We start from the raw sequence: 19404 nt of genomic DNA on the forward strand, positions 1-19404 counted from the left end.
CGTTTATGTCGACCTGAATATGAGTAAGCATGTTCTGAAAATCATTAAAAGTAATCGAATTCTTTAGGGACAGTGGGAGCAAGGACTGAATTGTAGCATTGTCAGAAATGTTTACATTTTTTACACTGTAAGTATGAAAGGTATCATAAAATTCAACAAGATTATTTTGAATTTTCTTTTGATTGACAGGATCTAATCTATTTAAAATCTTACGTGTATTGCTTCCAAAAAATGAGTCATCTTTTCTTTGCAAAATTTTCTTCAACAAAGCTTCAATGGCACTACAGGGCTGAGATACCTAGATATTTTGAGGTTTCCAAAAGAATATTTCCAATGCAAGAAAAAATTGAAGATACGCTTCGAGAATTAACATTTCGCCTGAATTCTCATCACTAAAATACAATTTCAAAGTTTTAAGTGTTTCATTTGTGCTTTGAAAATAACTTATTATTGGCTCCCACTTTTTTATTAGCCTATCAACGACTGGCTGAGGGACTACCACCTAGTAGGCACGTGCCTTAAAATTTCACACCAATCAACACCAACAAAAAAATCTTAATTCTTCCCTGAGTTTTGCTGACACTGAAAAGTGTCCATAAATATTAACAACTATCATTTCTATGTCTACATCTCAGATATCAGAAGCATATTTAGTGCCATTATGGATTATGTGATTTGTGCAGTTTTCTTTAAATATTTTGTTATTTTTCTTACTCAACAATTTTATAACGGATTTATTTTTGCCATAATTGACACTAGCATTATCGGCACTATAAGACGAAATGTTATTTACATTTAATGAATGAGATTGTATCTCCCGTAGAAAATAAAAACTGGAGACGGGAGTAGGCTTAAAAATTCACAAATATACGGGAGTTCCCGTATAATACGGGAGAGTTGGCAGCCGTACCAAAATGTCGGAGATTACTATTAATGAAGACTACCAGGTAATTAATACGGAGTATGAACACCAGGAGTCGCTGGGTTACATGTGAAATTACTTCTGTCTATGACTCTTCATCCAAGATATCGTGCTGCGTACGCCCCATCAAAAAATTCTCAATCCAGCAGAAAATTTTGTTTGATACCGTATGTAATTGTACTTTCGTTAGTAATGCCTGGTGTGATAGTGTGTTATGTGATTCTCGGAGGTCGAGAAATACAAAATTATGCATAAAATGGGAACACAAATTCAGCGGAGCACGGAGAAGCACACTCTCAATACTCAAACCTAGATGGTTGCTTTGATTCGTGGCTTTGAAGATGTCGTATCAGAGAAATCAGAGATGGGTTTCTCATGACCGACGTTTTCGGAATCCACAGTGGTTGGCATGGAAGAGGTCATTCTATTCGAGATTTTTCTCTTCTTGCTTTAAAAGGCTAAGCCTCGTCTCTGCGGCGATAGCTTCCTTCCTTCAGCACTCCTCTTCATCTCGATGTATGAAAAATTTCGTTCTCAACGGTCCCCGCCCATTTTTTCTTTCCTACGATCTTGCCTTCGTCAATGTTATATAGAAGAAGATTATAATTAAGTATCCAACGAGTTTTGCTTTGTGTTGGCTTACATCTTTCAGTACTGTACTCGTTACTTCTCTCCTATTTCTTGCAGAACCATCTCATTCGTTTTTCTGTCAGTCCAGCTACTTCTTGCAAATCTCCTCCAGAATCAAATATCCGCAGTTTCGAGATACCTCATTATTTCTGAGCTAGGAACATGTTCCAAGGGTGTACAATAAACTGGTGTTAACGATAGTCGACGGTAGTTCTGTGGATCACTTCTTGTAGACGGGTGTAGCCTGTGCTTTCTTCCAACTGTAGGGAAATATTTTTTGTTCGTGGAATCTGCGGCAAATTATGGCTGAATCAGCCGCACATTCTGTGTAAAATTCATAGAAAGTTCATCGGGCCCTGAAGCCTTCAGTTTTAGCTATTTCAGCTGTTTCTCAGCCTCGCTGACACTAGCTGTGTATCACTAATACGTATGTATGTCAGTCATATGTGTAGAGGTGCGGAAATTAATGTGGATCACAACTCCTGGATTTTCCTTTGTAAGGGAATATTTGAAACCGGACATAAGGTTTTCTGCTTTCATTTGCTAACCTAAATATAGTTCCTGTGTCCTCTGTGAGTGTCGAAACACCAACTCTGGTGCTACTAACTGTCATTACATTTGACCAGAATAACTTTGGGTTGTTCGAGAAGTCTTTCGGTAAGATTCTGCCTCGGGAGGCATCGAAGTCTTCATGGATTGCTATTTTGAAGACATATACGTTTCTTTTAGTACGTCTCCATCTATTAGCTACTGTTTTAGGAGATTCTTTACAGATGTAAAGTGGGTTTACTATCTGTTACGTGGTTACCAAGTGTGTTATGTATTGCCACCAAGATGCCTAGCGCAAAACAGTCATTAGGTTTCGTCCTAATTAGAAAATATAATTTTTAGACCACAGCGACCACATTGTGCGTGATACTTATTTACTGAATCCACACTTTGTATTATAATCCGAGATGAAGACTCATTTACTGCCACACTGTTGAGATCAGTTACATAACTATTGCTTATTCTTTGATATGTGTAGAATGAGAAGTGGAGAGCGTATCTGTTGTCACTAATTGCAAACAATACGGAAGCTACTATCGTTAAGGCGTAACGAGGCCACATACATACAAGTAATTTGGCAACTTTTCGTGGAAGGCGAGACGTTGCGGAAAAGAACAATTGCCCCTATCTTCACTATAGGAATGACTTCCACTGCCTCTGACACGGCACTAGAATTGTCTTTAGTGATGAGCCCCGCATCGAGCTGTGTACCGATGACGAGTGAAAACGTATTTGGAGACGTGCTGGACAGCTTTGGTTGTCATGCGTTGCACACGAACAGCACAGCGGTACGTCGACGATATCCTACGCTCCGTCTTGTTGCCCTTCACGGCAAGCCATCTTGAGTTTACATTTCAGCAAGATAAGCCCCCCCGCGTACGGCGAGAGTATCGACTGCTTGTCTTCGTGGTTGCTAAACCCTACCTTGGCCGTAAGATCGGCGGATTTCGCCCCAATTGAGAAGCACTATGGGGATGGCCTTCAGTCCAGTAACACGCCAACTGCACAGAATTTTGGACGATATCCTTCAGGAGGACATGCATCAACTCTGCCAATCAACTGCTTGCATAAACGTCAGAGGTGGACCAACGCATAACTACCTTCCTCAACTCGTGAAGCTCTTTCTCCTATATATCTCATCCAACTTCTCTGCAATTGTAATCTACCAATTTCCGTCCCAATCGGGTAATTCCTTCATGGTGCGTTTCTCTTTTGTCTTACAATGTATATCCCAGACATTGGAATATATCCACCAAATAACTGAGGGCATTGGGTACAAGTGGTTCCCTCAGGTGAAGAAGTTACCACAGACGCTGTGGAAGCCCGTATCAAACGTGTCTTAAAATAAGCGGAAGGAGGGAGGGGAGGGAGAGAGAGGGTGGTAGGGCGGGAGGGAGGGAGGGAGGGAGAGAGGGAGGGAGGGAGGGTGGAAGTTAGCAACAAAGGTTGCAGAAATACAGCCCCGTCTTCCGTCAATGACTGTGTTTACTCTGGTCGCACATTCATCGGTTTACTCCCAGTAGGCGTTTGCCACTCGCCGACAGTTCGCCCGCTCAGAAATCGTATTTGCGGCGACTGGAGTACGGAGAACCTTGGGGCAGATTTGCTGCAGCAGTACCGCCTTGTACTTAGAGCATTCCGAGGTCCGCCAAACGTCTCACGGTAAAGTTCACGTGGCCGCGCGTCAGTCAGTCTTCGGAAACTCGACTACCGCCTCCCAGTACGGCTACGGCTGGCAATTAGCGATACCTATCAAATGTCAGCCGCAGCCGGCAGCGCGCGTGCTCCGCTGTTTCATGCTAGACGCCGGACGTGAATTGCGGCTCGAAGGCAACCTCCAAGGTCTCTCACTACCTCTCCCTCCGGCCCTACCTCAGGGCTATCCAAACGTGCGCCCAGACGACAAGAGGCACGCGCCGGACCCGCAATCAGTGTAGTCCGAAGGGTGACATGATATTCTTTACAAACGATGCTGCGCTTCGAGCGCACCGACGACCCGATGTGACGTTTAACACGCAGTGGACAGAGGGTACGGTTTAGGCTGGAGGTGGTTGTGCGACGGTTTGGGGATGTTTTCCGTAACATGACTTGGACCCACTCATTCAGATTACTATGGCATGAGCCACAACGGTTATTTCAACAATCTCGGTGATCAAGTGTTGTCCTTTCTGCTACTTCTTCATGGTGAGTTATGCTGTGGGCAGTCGCGTGTGGGACTATCTTAAATAGAGGGTGAAACATAGCTTAGCCGTGCGTGGCTCCTGTTCGTGCCATACCTCGTTTGACGTCCTGTTTTCACTGTACTGCCACCTCGTTATGTTAATTTCAATTACTGGTGTCACTGAGTTGCCGCCTTGCCTGCCCGTGAGCGGCAGCAGCGGCGCTTATCAATATAAGCCCTGGCGTATTATCTTTTCTACTACTATTACTTCCCGGTTGTCGTGTGTTCGGAGTCAGTTCGGATCTGCCAGTGAGTTGGTTTTACTTCCCGGTTGTCGTGTGTTCGGAGTCAGTTCGGATCTGCCAGTGAGTTGGGAGGCGCTAGCAGAGCAGTTCGGACCTGGCGGTGTTTGACTTAGGACGCGGTACAAGTTCAGTCAGGGCGCGGCTGCAGTGAGGTCCGGACAGCCATGACTCGCCCGATTGTTGAAGATACGTATCACTTGTGAGTTGGACTACCTTGGTTGGTCGTCGGTCGGTCGTCTTGCCGGACGATGTGTATGAAGGCCGGCGATCGCTTATGGGTTGGCTGTGTGTACCGACTCGTGAATCGTCCCTGTTATTGCACAGTCACTGCCGTTAGCATTGTCTAGTTCTTCGTGCAAGTGTTCGTGAAACTCTGTGTAGTATGTGTGATTTTGATTGACAAGTTGTTTTAAATGTTGTCGGCGTACTGGCTCTGAGGAGCCGGTCGGTTGGTGTGGATCAGCCAGGAAACCTCCGCGCGGCGCAGTGGGCCGGGCCTGCTGGCGGTCTCTACGCAGTGTCGGAGTGTGTGGGGGCTGTTCCGATTGCTACGGGGTTCGTGGCTCACCTACCCAGGACATCAAAGTTGAGTGGTGATTTAATTACCGAAGCCAGTCTGTTCACATTGTGCCGTTGGTTTTCATGGTTTACTGTTGGGGGTATTCCCGTGAGCAACAGCGAGTGTTCGAGTTGGCGAAAGTGTAGCCACCATCCGGTGGAGTTTAACTGTATTTTGGTTATTTGAAGTCCAAGTGCACCAGCGGAATTTTCTGCCTTGTCACCGTTCGCGCTCCGGTTACCTGCCCTGGCCGCTGACGTAAAATTCAGGCAGTATCCTTTCCTCGCCGTGTTGTCGCTGTCCAACACGTGTGTGTAGTTTTGACAGCTTATGCATACTTGGTTGTGGGCGGCTACGCCTTTTACGTTTTGCTTTGGAGTTCCTTGTGTACTGGTCGGGTGGAAGGCAAGTCGTCTTGTCGGTGAGTCCGTTGACTGTCTCTAGGTTGGGTCGCCGGCGGATCGGATATAGTTGGACCCACTACCTGTCTCCCCTAAGCGAACGTTAATATTTCAAGTGCTCACCGACCCCCGTAAACTTCAGAGCGCCGCTGGATGTACGCCTTTTTTTTTATTGGTGTTTGATTGTGTATTTTAATGGCTCATAGCCGACGGTTTGAATTTGTATGCTTTTAGCTGGGTTTTAAATAATGAGCCTTCAGCCGTTTTAAAATTGAAAGTTCCTTACTTGTCAAGTCTTGCATTGTTTGGCCCTTCAGCCTCACTTAAAAAAAAACATTATTTAAGGATAAAGCCTTGGGCAGACTGTCTTGTGAAAATTTATTGTAGTTGTGTTTCGAATCATGGGCCTTCAGCCGTTTTAAAGGTAAAATGCCTTATTGTTAAGTCTTACATTATTTGGGCCTTCAGCCTCCTTTTTTAAAATTATTTATGGATAAAGCTTTGGGCCTTCTGCCTTTTGAAAATTTATTGTAGTTGTGTTTTAAATCACGGGCCTTCAGCCATTTTAAAAATTAAAAAGGTTGTACCCTTAAGCCATAAAACTGTGTGACATATTCAGTCTATAGTTAAGCTCGGAAATTTGCGCTGTAATGTTTGGACAACTAAATAAAGTTATATGTGTTCGAGTGTAACTGACAGCTGCTCATTTTTGGCCCCGTTCCGCAATTCCGCCTACCTGTTCTGCCCTGCGGATTTAACCAGCGTTTCAATAGCAATGAACGTTCTCGCAAACTGGTAGCTGTAGAGGATCTAATCATCGACGAGTAGCTTCAGCTGGCCACGGCACGCCTAAAGGAACTCGTGGACTCCCTTCCTCGCCAAACTGAAGCCATTATCAAGCTCAGATGCGGTGTTGAACGGTGTCAGCGTGGCAGCTCCTGGGGCAGCTAATTTCTTGTGCAGTGAGTTTATAAGCCACAACAATCATCAATCAATACTGCACGGCAGTTCTGTGCGCCTCGTTCAGTGGTTAGTGTGCTTGGTGAGGATGATCGAGACAGAAGATTTGACCTCGGGCGTAGCCGTATTTTTTTGTTTTGTTTAAAATGGTGTTTAAGTTTAAAAGAAGGCCTGTAATTGAAAAATAAGGAAGAAGTGTTGACAGTGGACTGGAAACTTTGGAGGAGTATATTGCTTTGTAAGAGAAAAGACGGAATGCTTAAACGTGGTATAATGAAAACTACTATGCAGGCAGAATTAACAAATAAGAACAAATAGCCTAACGTTCGAACCGAATCCTTCATCTTCAGCAATACGGTACCAACAATATCTAGTTTCTCAAAAAATATCTTCAGGCTGAAATTTTATTGCACACATTTTTTGTATTGCGACTGTGCAAGGAACCGTGCTGGGAAGACCAGCGTCTAATTTTTCCTTCACTTCTTCTGATATCATTTTTGGCCAACGTTGGCTTGGTATCCTCAACAAAAGTCCGCACCTACTCACCCGATTTTCTTCCAATTTCTATTCCATCCTATCTCATTCTTGCTCTTACGTCCTCGTTTGTGTTTCTCTCGATGCATGATATTACCGCACTTCTTCGTAAACAATCAGTTTCTCGGTTAGGCCTACCTGTTTTCTTTTGAATCAGCACTGAAAAACCGCAGTTCCGATCAACAGCATAAGTCAGACTCAAACTTTAGCCATCCCACCCTGTTATTGTCCTTTTTCCGATTATATAATATATTCACGTACTTCCTAGCCTATTTTTATCAATATATGACCATATTTTTAATTTTTTATTTTTTATTTGTAGCCGGCCGAAGTGGCCGTGCGGTTAAAGGCGCTGCAGTCTGGAACCGCAAGACCGCTACGGTCGCAGGCTCGAATCCTGCCTCGGGCATGGATGTTTGTGATGTCCTTAGGTTAGTTACGTTTAACTAGTTCTAAGTTCTAGGGGACTAATGACCTCAGCAGTTGAGTCCCATAGTGCTCAGAGCCACTTTTTACTTGTAGAATAGTTTTCTACTTGTAGAATAATTACACCGCGAATGTGTATTTGAAGCCGAGTATTCGGTTGTTGTTAGAGGCATCAGTAGTTCACATTCCTCACACTCTTGATACACATGTCGTATCAAAAAAATCAAATTTAGAACCTCCCGGAGAAAACGTTGCAGAGGTATCTGCGAGCGAATAGGGGGTTTATTTTTTTTTTTCTTTTAATGATTACCATCTCACAGGAAGATCCAGAATACGTTAACTATCCTGAGCTGAAATCCACAGATATAATGAAGCTGTTTCGCAACTACATTTCACTTTTAACGCAGTGGCACCCGTCATGTAGCCTATTGCCCCTATGCATTGACACTTCCTAAAATTGATGTTTGGTCACTATTTATCACGTTGCTGTATGGCGCAATGAGAAGCGAGGCTGTTCGGTAGATAGTGAACGTCGGAATGTGATGGGATTTCAAGTTGCACGATGGGCGACTAGCCGCCGAGGTGCGGGTTGCTGGTCGAACACGTAATTGTCTGCAACTGTGGGACCATTATGAGCTGCCATCCTGCTGACGTGTGTGTTAGCTGGGTGTGTCAGTACTGGAACACAATGAGCTATTGGCAGGCCGTGTCGGTGAGTGCAACCATCATGTTCACTGCCGTGCCTCTGCACGCACGTTCACCGGTGGGAACAGTTCCCCTGTAGTGGCTGGGCCCTACGCAAAGACTGCAAGCCTGAGAAATCACGGTAGTCGGACGTACTCGTACGTGCGTTCGGCGCCAACGTCGCCCATTAGGCCCACGGGCCAGACCAGCGGCTGCCGCGGTACAGTGCGGAGGACGTTTAGGCGCCAAGGAGATTCACTTCTGTCGTCCAGGTAGAAGCTTACATCAAATTACTAGCATTGCGATGTCCTTGCGGAATGGGTTCATGCGACTAGACTCTAGTTTTTCCCGTACGAATGTGGCATATTTCGAGATGATAACGACACTTAACTACTAAGTCTTCCAGAGTGACCATATCTACAACTTCTGCCAACGTCTCGTTACAAAATAACCACGTTATGTTGTGGAATACGAAAAAGGAGTTGGGATAACGATGATGTCCTTACACTTGGTCACTGATTTTTTCCTCTCCGGTTCTCCCGTCCCACCTACTCTGAGATCGACGCGAAAGCGTTAATGTAGTTTGAAGTTTGAGAGATATTATCACATTGTAAACAATAATACAAAAAAGTATACATTTTTGTTTAGTGATCTTAAGGTGAAGCAGAGTTGGGAGATGGCCTTGATGACCACTGGTAACAAACTGTACCTGATAAATCTGCAAACAGTACGGCACTTCTTTTTCTATGAAATATAACTGAGTCACGATCACCACAGCCCACTTCAAGCCTCCCCCTCCCCCTTCCCCAATATATTCGCTTCCTCCGTAGACAGTTGTACATTTAAAGTGTACAGCCACCACTACATTGCTGTATCATACATTACATACTGTTTGCCGGCCGCGGTGGTCTAGCGGTTCTAGGCGCTCAGTCCGGAACCGCGCGATTGCTGCGGTTGCAGGTTCGAATCCTGCCTCGGGCATGGATGTGTGTAATGTCCTTAGGTTAGTTAGGTGTAAGTAGTTCTACGTTCTAGGGGACTGATGACCACAGATGTTAAGTCCCATAGTGCTCAGAGCCATTTCAACCATTTTTTTTTACATACTGTTTTTCCTGCTTTTTACCTAAGAATCTTTACTTACAAATAGGGAATCATCAAAATATCCATCAGCGCTACAGAAGTAACACTGGCTTATTGTTAGCCGCTGACAATATTATTATTATTATTATTATTATTGCTCCACATCAAAGAAGACAGCGCGGTAGACCTGAGAGATGCTGGAAAGACGACGTCAACGAAGTAATGGCGGCGAGAGGTCTTAATGAAGGAGACTGGGATGGGAGAGGCGCCGGCAGCCAGAGAGGTCTGGGCAGGAGTGGTCATCTCGCATCGCATCAATGAAGTATACATTATACAACGTGTACATTATACGACAGACTTAATTTTTAACTAATTTTATGCTCAGTGGTATAAAAAAGATGTCCTATTCCCTACTCCACCCTCTTAGGGGCCATTATTTTTTACTTTGTGAAGTAACTTATGTTCTTTCTCAATGTTCAAGATACCTCTTATCAAATTTCAACTAAATCAAAAATGGTTCAAATGGCTCTAAGCACTATGGGACTTAACATCTGAAGTCATCAGTCCCCTAGACTTACAACTACTTAAACCTAACTAACCTAAGGACATCACACACATCCATGCCCGAGGCAGGATTCGAACCTGCGACCGTAGCGGTGTCGCGCGGTTCCAGACTGAAGCGCCTAGAACCGCTCGGCCACCGCAGCCGGCTCAACGAAATCGGTTCACCGGATTAGTTGTGAAAACAGAGACAGAGTTACTTTCGCTTTTATAATGGATAAAAGTTTAAATTACTATTTTGTTCTGTGATCTGATATAGATGAAATTGAGCCTATACGTTGCACAAAGCTATGACCAATTGCCTGTCAAAGTCACATGAAAATTTGTCTTGCAGTTTTGGAAATTAGTGTGTTGAGACAGAATACAGGCAGACTCGAAAATTTTACAAAAAATGGTTCAAATGGCTCGGAACACTATGTGACTTAACTTCTGAGGTCATCAGTCGCCTACAACTTAGAACTAATTAAACCTGACTAACCTAAGGACATCACACACATCCATTCACGAGGCAGGATTCGAACCTGCGACCGTAGCGGTCGCTCGGTTCCAGAGTTGTAGCGCCTAGAACCGCACGGCCACTCCGGCCGGCAAGATTTTACAGTTTTATTATTATTACTGTTATTGTTGTCACCATAAGGAGTCACCATCATCACCCATCACCGTGACAAGATTTACCATCACCACCACCATTACACAGTACCAACACAACAACAACCATCATCATTAGCAGCAACAACACAATCACCACCACCACCACCAGCGCCACCAACGCCACCAGCGCCGCCGTCACTCGCCATCCCCACTACCTTGTACTCTGTCACAGTGGCCACCACAAGAAGCGCCGCCAGCCCTGCCACATCCGTTATCATCTTCCTCGCCACCGTCGTCGTCAACAACAATGTTGATGGAAAAATCACCCTCCGTCGGTTCCACATGCTTCAGTAGCTTACAGCATGATTTGTGGCTGTGATTATGTTGGCGAACAATAATCAACATGTGATAGACTGGTCTCTGCGAAACCACAAAACAAGTACATCATCATTAAAATATCGCTCTTATTGAAAAATAACTAAAAGTGGTTATTTGCTCCAGTGAGAACCAGCTGACTCTTAGTCGCTCGCGAATAACATGCTGAGCACAGGCGGTGGACAACCGGAGAACGTGGACAGCCCTGCAGGATTAGAACGGCTGGCGACAGACCAGCGGCCGCGGCAATGTCCGCCCGGCGACAACTGTTACGCCGCTGCGACACGCAAAAAGCGGCGAACGGTGAGCGGCGAGCGGCGCGTTACGCCTCTGGTTCCGAAAGCGACGGCCGCGCCGCCTCCCACAGTGACGGACAGTTGGCGCCCTCAGAGCGGCGGAAGCGGCCGAATGGTAAGGCCGCGGGCAAAAAGCGGTGGCCGGCGCGGCACCGTGGCGAGCTTGTGGTTAACTAGACCGAAGGAGCGCCGTGCGTGACGAACGCGACGCCGGCTGAGGGGGGCGGCGGCGGCGGCGGCGGCGGCCGTGCTGGAGGCGGCTGTGAAAGCCGCGCCGGGGGCGGAAGGCCGCGCCGGACTCTGCGGCCGCAGCTGCGCGCCCGCCAGTGCGACAGCTGACAGCCGCAGCTGCAGCCACGGAGCGACGCGGATGCAGCGCGGGCCACGTGGCGAAACAGGTAGGGCAGCCTCTTGCTGTCGCTCAACCACTGCGCAACCACTGGACACACGTCCGACGTTGACGAGGAAGCCACTAAACGTGCTCTGTGAGTGTTTGAGAACACACTGTGGGTAAACGTCACACGGACTGTGGTACTTTAACAAGTTTGGGCTGTAAATACGGTGACCGTCGTGTAAGCTGATCTGCGAGTAGTGCTGACTGCTGTCGTGCGCAAGTTTCAGTGTCATTCTCTTCTCTGATCTTTATTAGATTTCCATAAAATATGCTATTCGGATAATGGCTCCAACTCGACGTAATACTGCGGATTCTTAAGGAGTGAATTGGATCTCAGTGAGCTGATCTGACAGGAGAGAGAGAGAGAGAGAGAGAGAGAGAGCGTGCGTATGTAAGCCGTCAGCCTTTCTGTTGGTTTGATGCTTTTCTCCGTTTTTTCCTGTCACGTAGTAAAACTTTCTTCTCTGAGTAACTGCTTCACCCAAACGTCTTGTATAACCTTTCTGGATATTCTAGTTTTCACCTGCTCCTACTGTTTTTTTTTCCCCGCTACCAGTTCATTCTACCACCAAGTGAACTATTATAGGATGTCACGACCAATTTCTCACCTAATTGTCCCTTCTTCGAATGAGATATTTCAAAGCTTTCTTTTCTAATCTTTTCTTTTAAGCATTTCTTCCTTTCGTACTTAATATTTATGGAAACTGTGCATTGCCTCTAATAATAATAATAATAACAATAATTTCGTGGGGGACTCAACTACCTGGTGCAAGACCTTCAATTGCACGCCGCTTCAGCTACTTGCGTGTCCCTAACCTGCCCTGTGATCACACCATGGAAAGCACACCTACAGTTTAACGTTAAATCCGAACCACGTGTCGTTGCTGGTGAATTTTCACATCATTGAGAGATGAAGGCAACGTTTAAGGTAGACTGAAAAATGTCCTTAGGTTAGTTAGGTTTAAGTAGTTCTAACGTCTAGGGGACTGATGACCTCAGATGTTGAGTCCCATAGTGCTCAGAGCCATTTGAACCAACCAAAACACCTTCAACCGTCTAAATTCCAGTTTAATTTTATTTTTGTGACCAGTTCCAGCGTTACACTACGCCATCTTCAGGACCACTGACCGAAGAAGAATCCCATCTCTTGTACAAACAAAATAGGAGCCAGCATACAGAAAATGGTATCTCTAGACTTCCTTTCAACAAAAGTTTTCCTCCGATCATCCACAGTCTACAGGCTGTTGGCCGAGTAGACGTAGGTTTTTCGTGATTTCCTCAAGTTACATTAGACGAATTCTGAGATGATTCTTCTGTGAAGGTAACGTCTGACTTCTCGCCAATCCTTTCTAATTTGTTATTGTGGCCCATTTCAATCAACATCTTCGACAGGATGTTAATCTCTTGGTCTTCCTTCCTTTTTACTAATACTGAGGCTTATTGTTAAGTTCATTAGACTATCTCCTAAACAAATGTACGTCTTATGCATGTTATACATAGATTTGTGGCGATTGGGTCGCGGCGAGAAACTATGCCGCTCATTCATTTTCATACTATTCGTTTCTCGTCCTCGCACTTGATATGATTTGGCAGGATGTAACAACGGACGTTCAGACTGATAGGACGCAAGCATCACGGTGCAGAAGTGAGGATAGAACTCTGAAATGGCCGTGGCTTTGCTAAAGCAAAAGCACCTTGAAATTTACCTCAATAGGTTTAGGGAGGTCGCCGAAATCCAAATCACGACGTCCATCGAGGAACTGAAGATCATTTCCTGGAACACAAGACCGATGCCGTAATCGCTGCAACATCTCGGTGAGCAAAATCCCGCAGGTCACAGCTACAGATTATGTGCTTGATGTGTAGCTGACAATATCAACAATTTGTGAAAGTACCAAGTATCAGGAATAAATTTCGAATTTCTGGTAAGAATACGTGTGGAGGATTGTCTGGCGAACCTGAGATACTAACTGACGGGGTGGCCATTTTCTGTAGCGGGTGTATAAAAATAAGTTAGCAAACAACGCCAGTAGAGGGCTATACTGTTGCATTTGTTGGCATTTCACAGCTAATTTGGAAGGAACTTTGGTGAGACCGCTGAAATATTACACTGTTTTAGTTTTAAAGGTGTCAGTTGCAGGTTTCAACAGTTATCGTGTTGGCTTTTACGTTAAATGAATGGATACATACACATAATTTTAAATCAAATTAAATTTTAATGCTTATTTTTATTATGTTCTCATTTTTTACCAAAAAATAACCATTTTTGTTAAGAATCGTTCAGATTTCACGTCTAACTTCCTCAGATATTTCTTCGCTACTTGAGTGTCTGAAACAATAAGTGTGTTATAAGCTGCAACCTCTTTATTGCAGTTATTCTAAACCCTACATCACACTCTGTTGTCGCTTTATCACAAAAAAGATCTGTTGTCTTCCCATATATTGTGACATCTGCTTGACTGTAGATGTGTCCTTCTAGTGATTATCGTGTTTTAATACTACACAGCATGAATAACGAAACGACAAATGATCCACTGCATTTTCCAAAATTGTGAAGCGACCGATATTCCATAAGAGTAATATGCTCTCTACATTTATAACTCGGTACAATATGAGGTCGATCCAGTAAGTTCCTCTTCATTTCTTGGGTTTATTGCGTGATTAGTTTTATCTGTTTTCGCAACCAAGCAAGTCGACGAAGAACACCGCTCTTGTCCTCAATGATTACTCTCATTTGCCTACTACGTCATTCTATGACTCAAAGAAGTTCATAGGACGTAAACGCGGAGTGAAACAGCTTTCTCCAGATTCTGCGGTTACTTCAGGAATGAGGCGTAATGTTTTTACCTAAGACGCAAAACATCACAATTCTGCAAACAGAAATTACGAAAATTCCATCTCTTGCGTTATAGCTACGCTGACACAACCCAACCCAGTTTGTTTCGTTACCAGAACTTCCAATGTAGCTTAAAAATAGGGAACTACACATGAAGCAGGAAAGAGTACAGCAATAAAATGTATGGGAGGGACCTGATTCTACAGTAGACCTTTACAGGACGCTAAACAAGGAACTTTGAGAAAAGAACGGAATGAATATCTATTTTTTTCTGACTAAAACAACTTACATCCTACAGTAAAAGTTTAAGCTCACAGCAACTGTTCAAAGTGACGACCTCCAGTCTCAGTACACCCGTCACAGCGACCTGTCATCTGAGAGAATCAGGGGACTGATGACCTCAGAAGTTAAGTCCCATAGTGCTCAGAGCCATTTGAACCATTTTGAGAGAATCGAGGCGTATCGTCATTCTAGATATTAATTCTCATTCTAGACACTGACATTTTTCAGCTGAAAATACCATGCAGACTGAAAAAATAGGTCAGTTTCTAAAGTCCTCTCAAAGAAGAAATCATTACAAACGAGGGACAAGTTGGGATTGGGAAATGGTGGAGAAATAAATCAGTTATCCAGTCAGTATAAACGGCTGCCCCATACATTAAATGCACGTCTGAAAATCATGAACTCCACTGTGGCTACTCATTGGGCAATGGTGTATCGTTTCGCTTGATAGGAACACCAACGTGAGTGCGTTGGGGACGTGTTATGAAACATAGGCAGTTTACAAATATTTACCTCACACGTATTGGTCGTTCAGGAATCGTTTCGCATAAAAATATTTTTTTCCGGCGGCTGGTTCCTTATTTTAAAATGGCTCAGGTCTGTGTACCGTCTCTATTGTTTTGACCACATGGAACACAAGATTTCCTTTGTGTAATTTGCTTTCATTCAAACGACTTATCTGAAAAGACAATGAACTAAATTTTCCATTTGCCCAAGAAAGGCATATATATTACTTTATATAATGCCATAACGAATTATCGGTCTCACGCAGTAGATAAAAGCTATTCTGTTAACACATGAAACATAACTCAAACAGTAGTTGTTACCCGGTCAAACATCACAACACTCGTTAAGTATTCGTTACCCCTTTGTCAGCTCCAGATTCCACAGACCTGTATAAGCATACGCAAATATTACAAGACTAAGTGTAGAATACTTGGCGGAATTTCCATCATACGGTTATTTTACCGTCTTTTCTCTGTTCCACAAACAAATAGAGAACATGCAGCATACATTGACAAAAAAATCGCAACAGCAAGAAGGAGTTGTACGACATAAACGTAAGTTGGTAGGCGTGGTTCTACATCAGAAGGATAATGCCTGTTCAAATATCGCGCCAGTTTCGTAAGAGAGGCGCCAGTGGCGCCACTGTGTGGATGCACAACAGACGTGCTCTGAATACACGCTGCAGTGGTCGCGAGCGCTAGTTACCTTCGAGATTGGGCGTAACGAGTTGATGTTTGTCAAGAATGCCTTCAAGGTGACAAATACATCAATATCAAAACCTCACTGAGTTTGAACGAGGTCGTGTAGTACAGCTACTAGAGCTGGATGTTCCTTCCGCGACATTGCAGAAATCGTGGCAGGAATGTAGCCACTGTACATGATTGCTGGCAGCTGTGGTCACGATAACGTGCGGTCGCAAGGAGACCGGGCTGCGGACGGCCACGTGTCACTACCGCGAGGGAAGACCATCGTGTTCGGCGCGAGACTCCGGCGCATCGTACTGCGTCTGCAGCAGCAGTTGGCACCACTGTGACTCAACCAACTGCCACAAATCCGTTACTTCACGGACAGTTCCGAGGTAGGAGCCCTGTGACGTGTATTCATTCCACTGGCCCCAAGCCACCGCCATTTGCGACTTTAGTGGTGTCAAGCGAGAGCTCAGTGGAAGGCAGGGTTGAGGTCTGTTGTGTTTCCTGATGACAGCTGGTCCTGCCTCGGTGCCAGTGATAGTCGTGCGTTGGTTAGATGGAGCAACCAATCTGTCGGCGTGCTAGACACTCTGGACCTAGACCTGCAGTTTCAGTCTGGGATGCACTCTCATGGCTATCCCACGCACCGACTCTGAATGTGTACGTCAGTCTAGTGATTCGACCTGTTGTGCTGCGCTGCCATTGATGAGCAGCATCCCAGTGGGTTTTTCCAACAGGATAACGCTCGCCCACATACCGCTGTCGTGACCCAACATGCCCTACTGAGTGTCGGCGTGTTTCTTTGGCCTTCTCGATCACCGATCTGTGTCAACTCGAGCACATACGGGACATCATCGGACCACAACTGCAGCGTCGTCCACAAACAGCTTTAACTGTCCCTGTATTGGTCGATCAAGTGCAAACAGTATGGAACTCTATTCCACAAACTGACTTCCGGCACCTGTACAACAATTTGCATCTACGTTTGATCCTTGCATTCAACATTTTGGTGGTTACGCCGGTTCTTAATGTATGTAACGGCTTATCTCGCGCTTTGATTAACCTGTGATCATGCAGTGTTAATCACCTAATTATGTTACCTAGAAAAGTGTATCATAGCCGAAATTTTGTTATTCTAATTAATAGTTTTTTGGTGCTGCGATTTGTTCCGTCAGTGGAATTATCTTGATACCGTCGCACAAGTCCCCATATCTTTTAACTCCAGCTTACGCTTCTTTCGCCAGATGCACGGAAAAGATACCAAATCCATTTTACGATTCGTATTGATCTTTGATTCTTTAACTTTACCTAACAATGTCTCGCGAATAGTATAACGTCCTTTTTCACAAGTTCCCACCGATTACAAATCTAGTGGCACAGTCGTGAATGCCTTCGATATCGAAATCCAAAACTATGAGTCACTTTGTTAGACTGCACCATTAACTTAGCGACATTGTTTATTAAAACGCAATCTTCAACAGTCAAATATTTTAATAGCCTGGACCGAGAACTCGACATTCAGAAAGAGGCCAGCGTCAGATTTCATTTCACTCTGCGTCGTTTGCGTGGCCTTGGCAGCTCCCTGGAAGTTCAGTGCCGTTCCGTTCTAGACGCAGCTCGGGCAGCGCAGAGAGCGGGTGGCCGCTGTGTGGCTGCGGCGGGCGCCCCGGACCTCACGCTGCTGGCTCTTCTGGCAGAGCTGCGGCTACTCGAGGTGTGCGCCGTCCCGGACTCTGATGACGGTGAACTCATCATCAGCGCATTCTGCCGCTGCAGCCTCTACGCAGCATATACTCTGCGTATTGCTAGAGTTTTTTGCGACAAGTGAAGTTTGTGTCAGGTTTCTCGGGCTTCACATAGGAATGGTCAGAGGAACTTACTGAGCGACAGTGGGAATATCCGCAGTGTGTGATTTAGAACACTACACTAGTGCCCTGTTTCCCGCATATCTACGCCGAGAGCACAAGCGGTAGTTTTCGGATCAGGAACAAGGTGAGTTGCAAGCTTTAGTACGGCAATCCTGTCATAAAAAGAGGCATGCGACGCTAACGATTTTGTATAAGAAATGTTTAATTATTACAGGTGTATTTCATTGATTGATTGATTGATTATTTATGCATTTATTTTACCTGAAAACATAACAGCTATGAGAGCCTCCTTAAAAACTCACCACAAATCTTTAGAGACTTAATATTGCAATGTGAGCAGCGCATGCGCTGTACATAATACAACAGATACACTAATGAATATACGTATAACAGCAATATCAGTCTTATGAACATTTTGTTGAGAAATTTTTTCATACTGCAACTTGCTGCCGAATAAGAGTAACCTTTGTTAGTAAACTACTAACTCAGGGTACGTTCAAGTTGCAAGACTCTAATGTAACACCTTCCAGGGGCAACATGTTATATTTATTACTTATTTGCTGCTAATTCTAGTCACAACATATTTTACAGACACTATCCAGATACAGCACCGAATGTACCTGCAAAATTATATCATTGTACGTCACAGAGCTCTGGAGGTACAACGTCATGAACATTAAGATACGTCCAAAACTAGCTTTTGCTTAAAAAGGAACGCAAATTAGCCAGACTAAACTCAACTCTTGTTTGATAATGAGAGCACTTAGTGACTACCAACAAACTTCAAACATAAACTCGAACGTACTGTATCGTTTTTGTCGTCTACACGGTTAATGTAAAATATTTAATATATTAACTTATTGGTAAAGTAAAGAGACGTTTGATGACGTTTTATTGATGAGCGTTCTATTATTTAAAAAAAAACAGAGATGGAGTGGAGGTGAGTGATTATTCGTGATGTACCAACAAACTCATGGCAGCAAGATAGCTGGGATATGCCGGAAGGGAAGTTGCACTATCTTCCTATTGTAATGCTGCCATGAGTTTGTTAGTACATCACGAATAATCACTCACCCCCACTCCATCTCTGTTTTTTTTTAAATAATTGAACGCTCATCAACAAAACGTCATCAAACGTCTCATTACTTTACTAATAAGTTAAAATATTAAATATTTAAGGAAAATATTTCGTCTCGTCTTGAAATCGGCGTGGCTTTGGATCAGATGCAGATTACTGGGCAGTTTGTTGCGTAGTTGTGCGGCTGAAATGTAAAAGGAGGCGGAGGAAATCCTAGTAATATACACAGGTATAGGCAAGATCTTGTATCTCAGCAACGGAATTTTGACAGATAGTTGATATGACGGAAGGAATATTTAGAACACCAAAGACTGAATGAAGAAAGGAGTCAGAATCAATATAGTATGTAAGAATACGTTATGATCGGTCACGTTTGTTTGTTAGAACATTCGTATTGATTTGCACGAAATGTATTCGCAGTTGCGAATACGAACAGCCATCAGCCGTGTAAGGGAATCACGACAGTAAAAATTTCTGCAAGAGCGGGACTCGAACCCGGATTTCCCACTTTACGCGAGCGTTCGCCTTGACTACGATAGCTGTCCGTGCGCGAGTGACAGACAGACAGGCCCAGACTTCCACGTGTTGTCTTCCCTACGTCACGGCCTCCTGTACTCGTACACATTACGTACAGGGGAGGGTATTTTAACTGAAGGTCGCTGCCCGCTATCGGCCGATAAATACGATACTGCAGTGCCTGTATTGTTCAGAAGTAT

At 44.4% G+C, this 19404-nt stretch overlaps 1 protein-coding gene across 1 annotated transcript in view; it reads left to right on the forward strand.

Moving 5' to 3' along the window:
• The window catches only part of LOC124711474, a 188093-nt gene that overhangs the window by 90091 nt on the left and 78598 nt on the right, over positions 1-19404 (forward strand). The window contains exon 7 of the mRNA XM_047241580.1: positions 17321-17566. Within this exon, the coding sequence (XP_047097536.1) occupies positions 17321-17566 (246 nt within the window). The remainder of the gene's footprint in view (positions 1-17320; positions 17567-19404) is intronic.

Source organism: Schistocerca piceifrons, chromosome 8 (assembly GCF_021461385.2).
Source record: "Schistocerca piceifrons isolate TAMUIC-IGC-003096 chromosome 8, iqSchPice1.1, whole genome shotgun sequence".
Classification (NCBI taxonomy): domain Eukaryota; kingdom Metazoa; phylum Arthropoda; class Insecta; order Orthoptera; family Acrididae; genus Schistocerca; species Schistocerca piceifrons.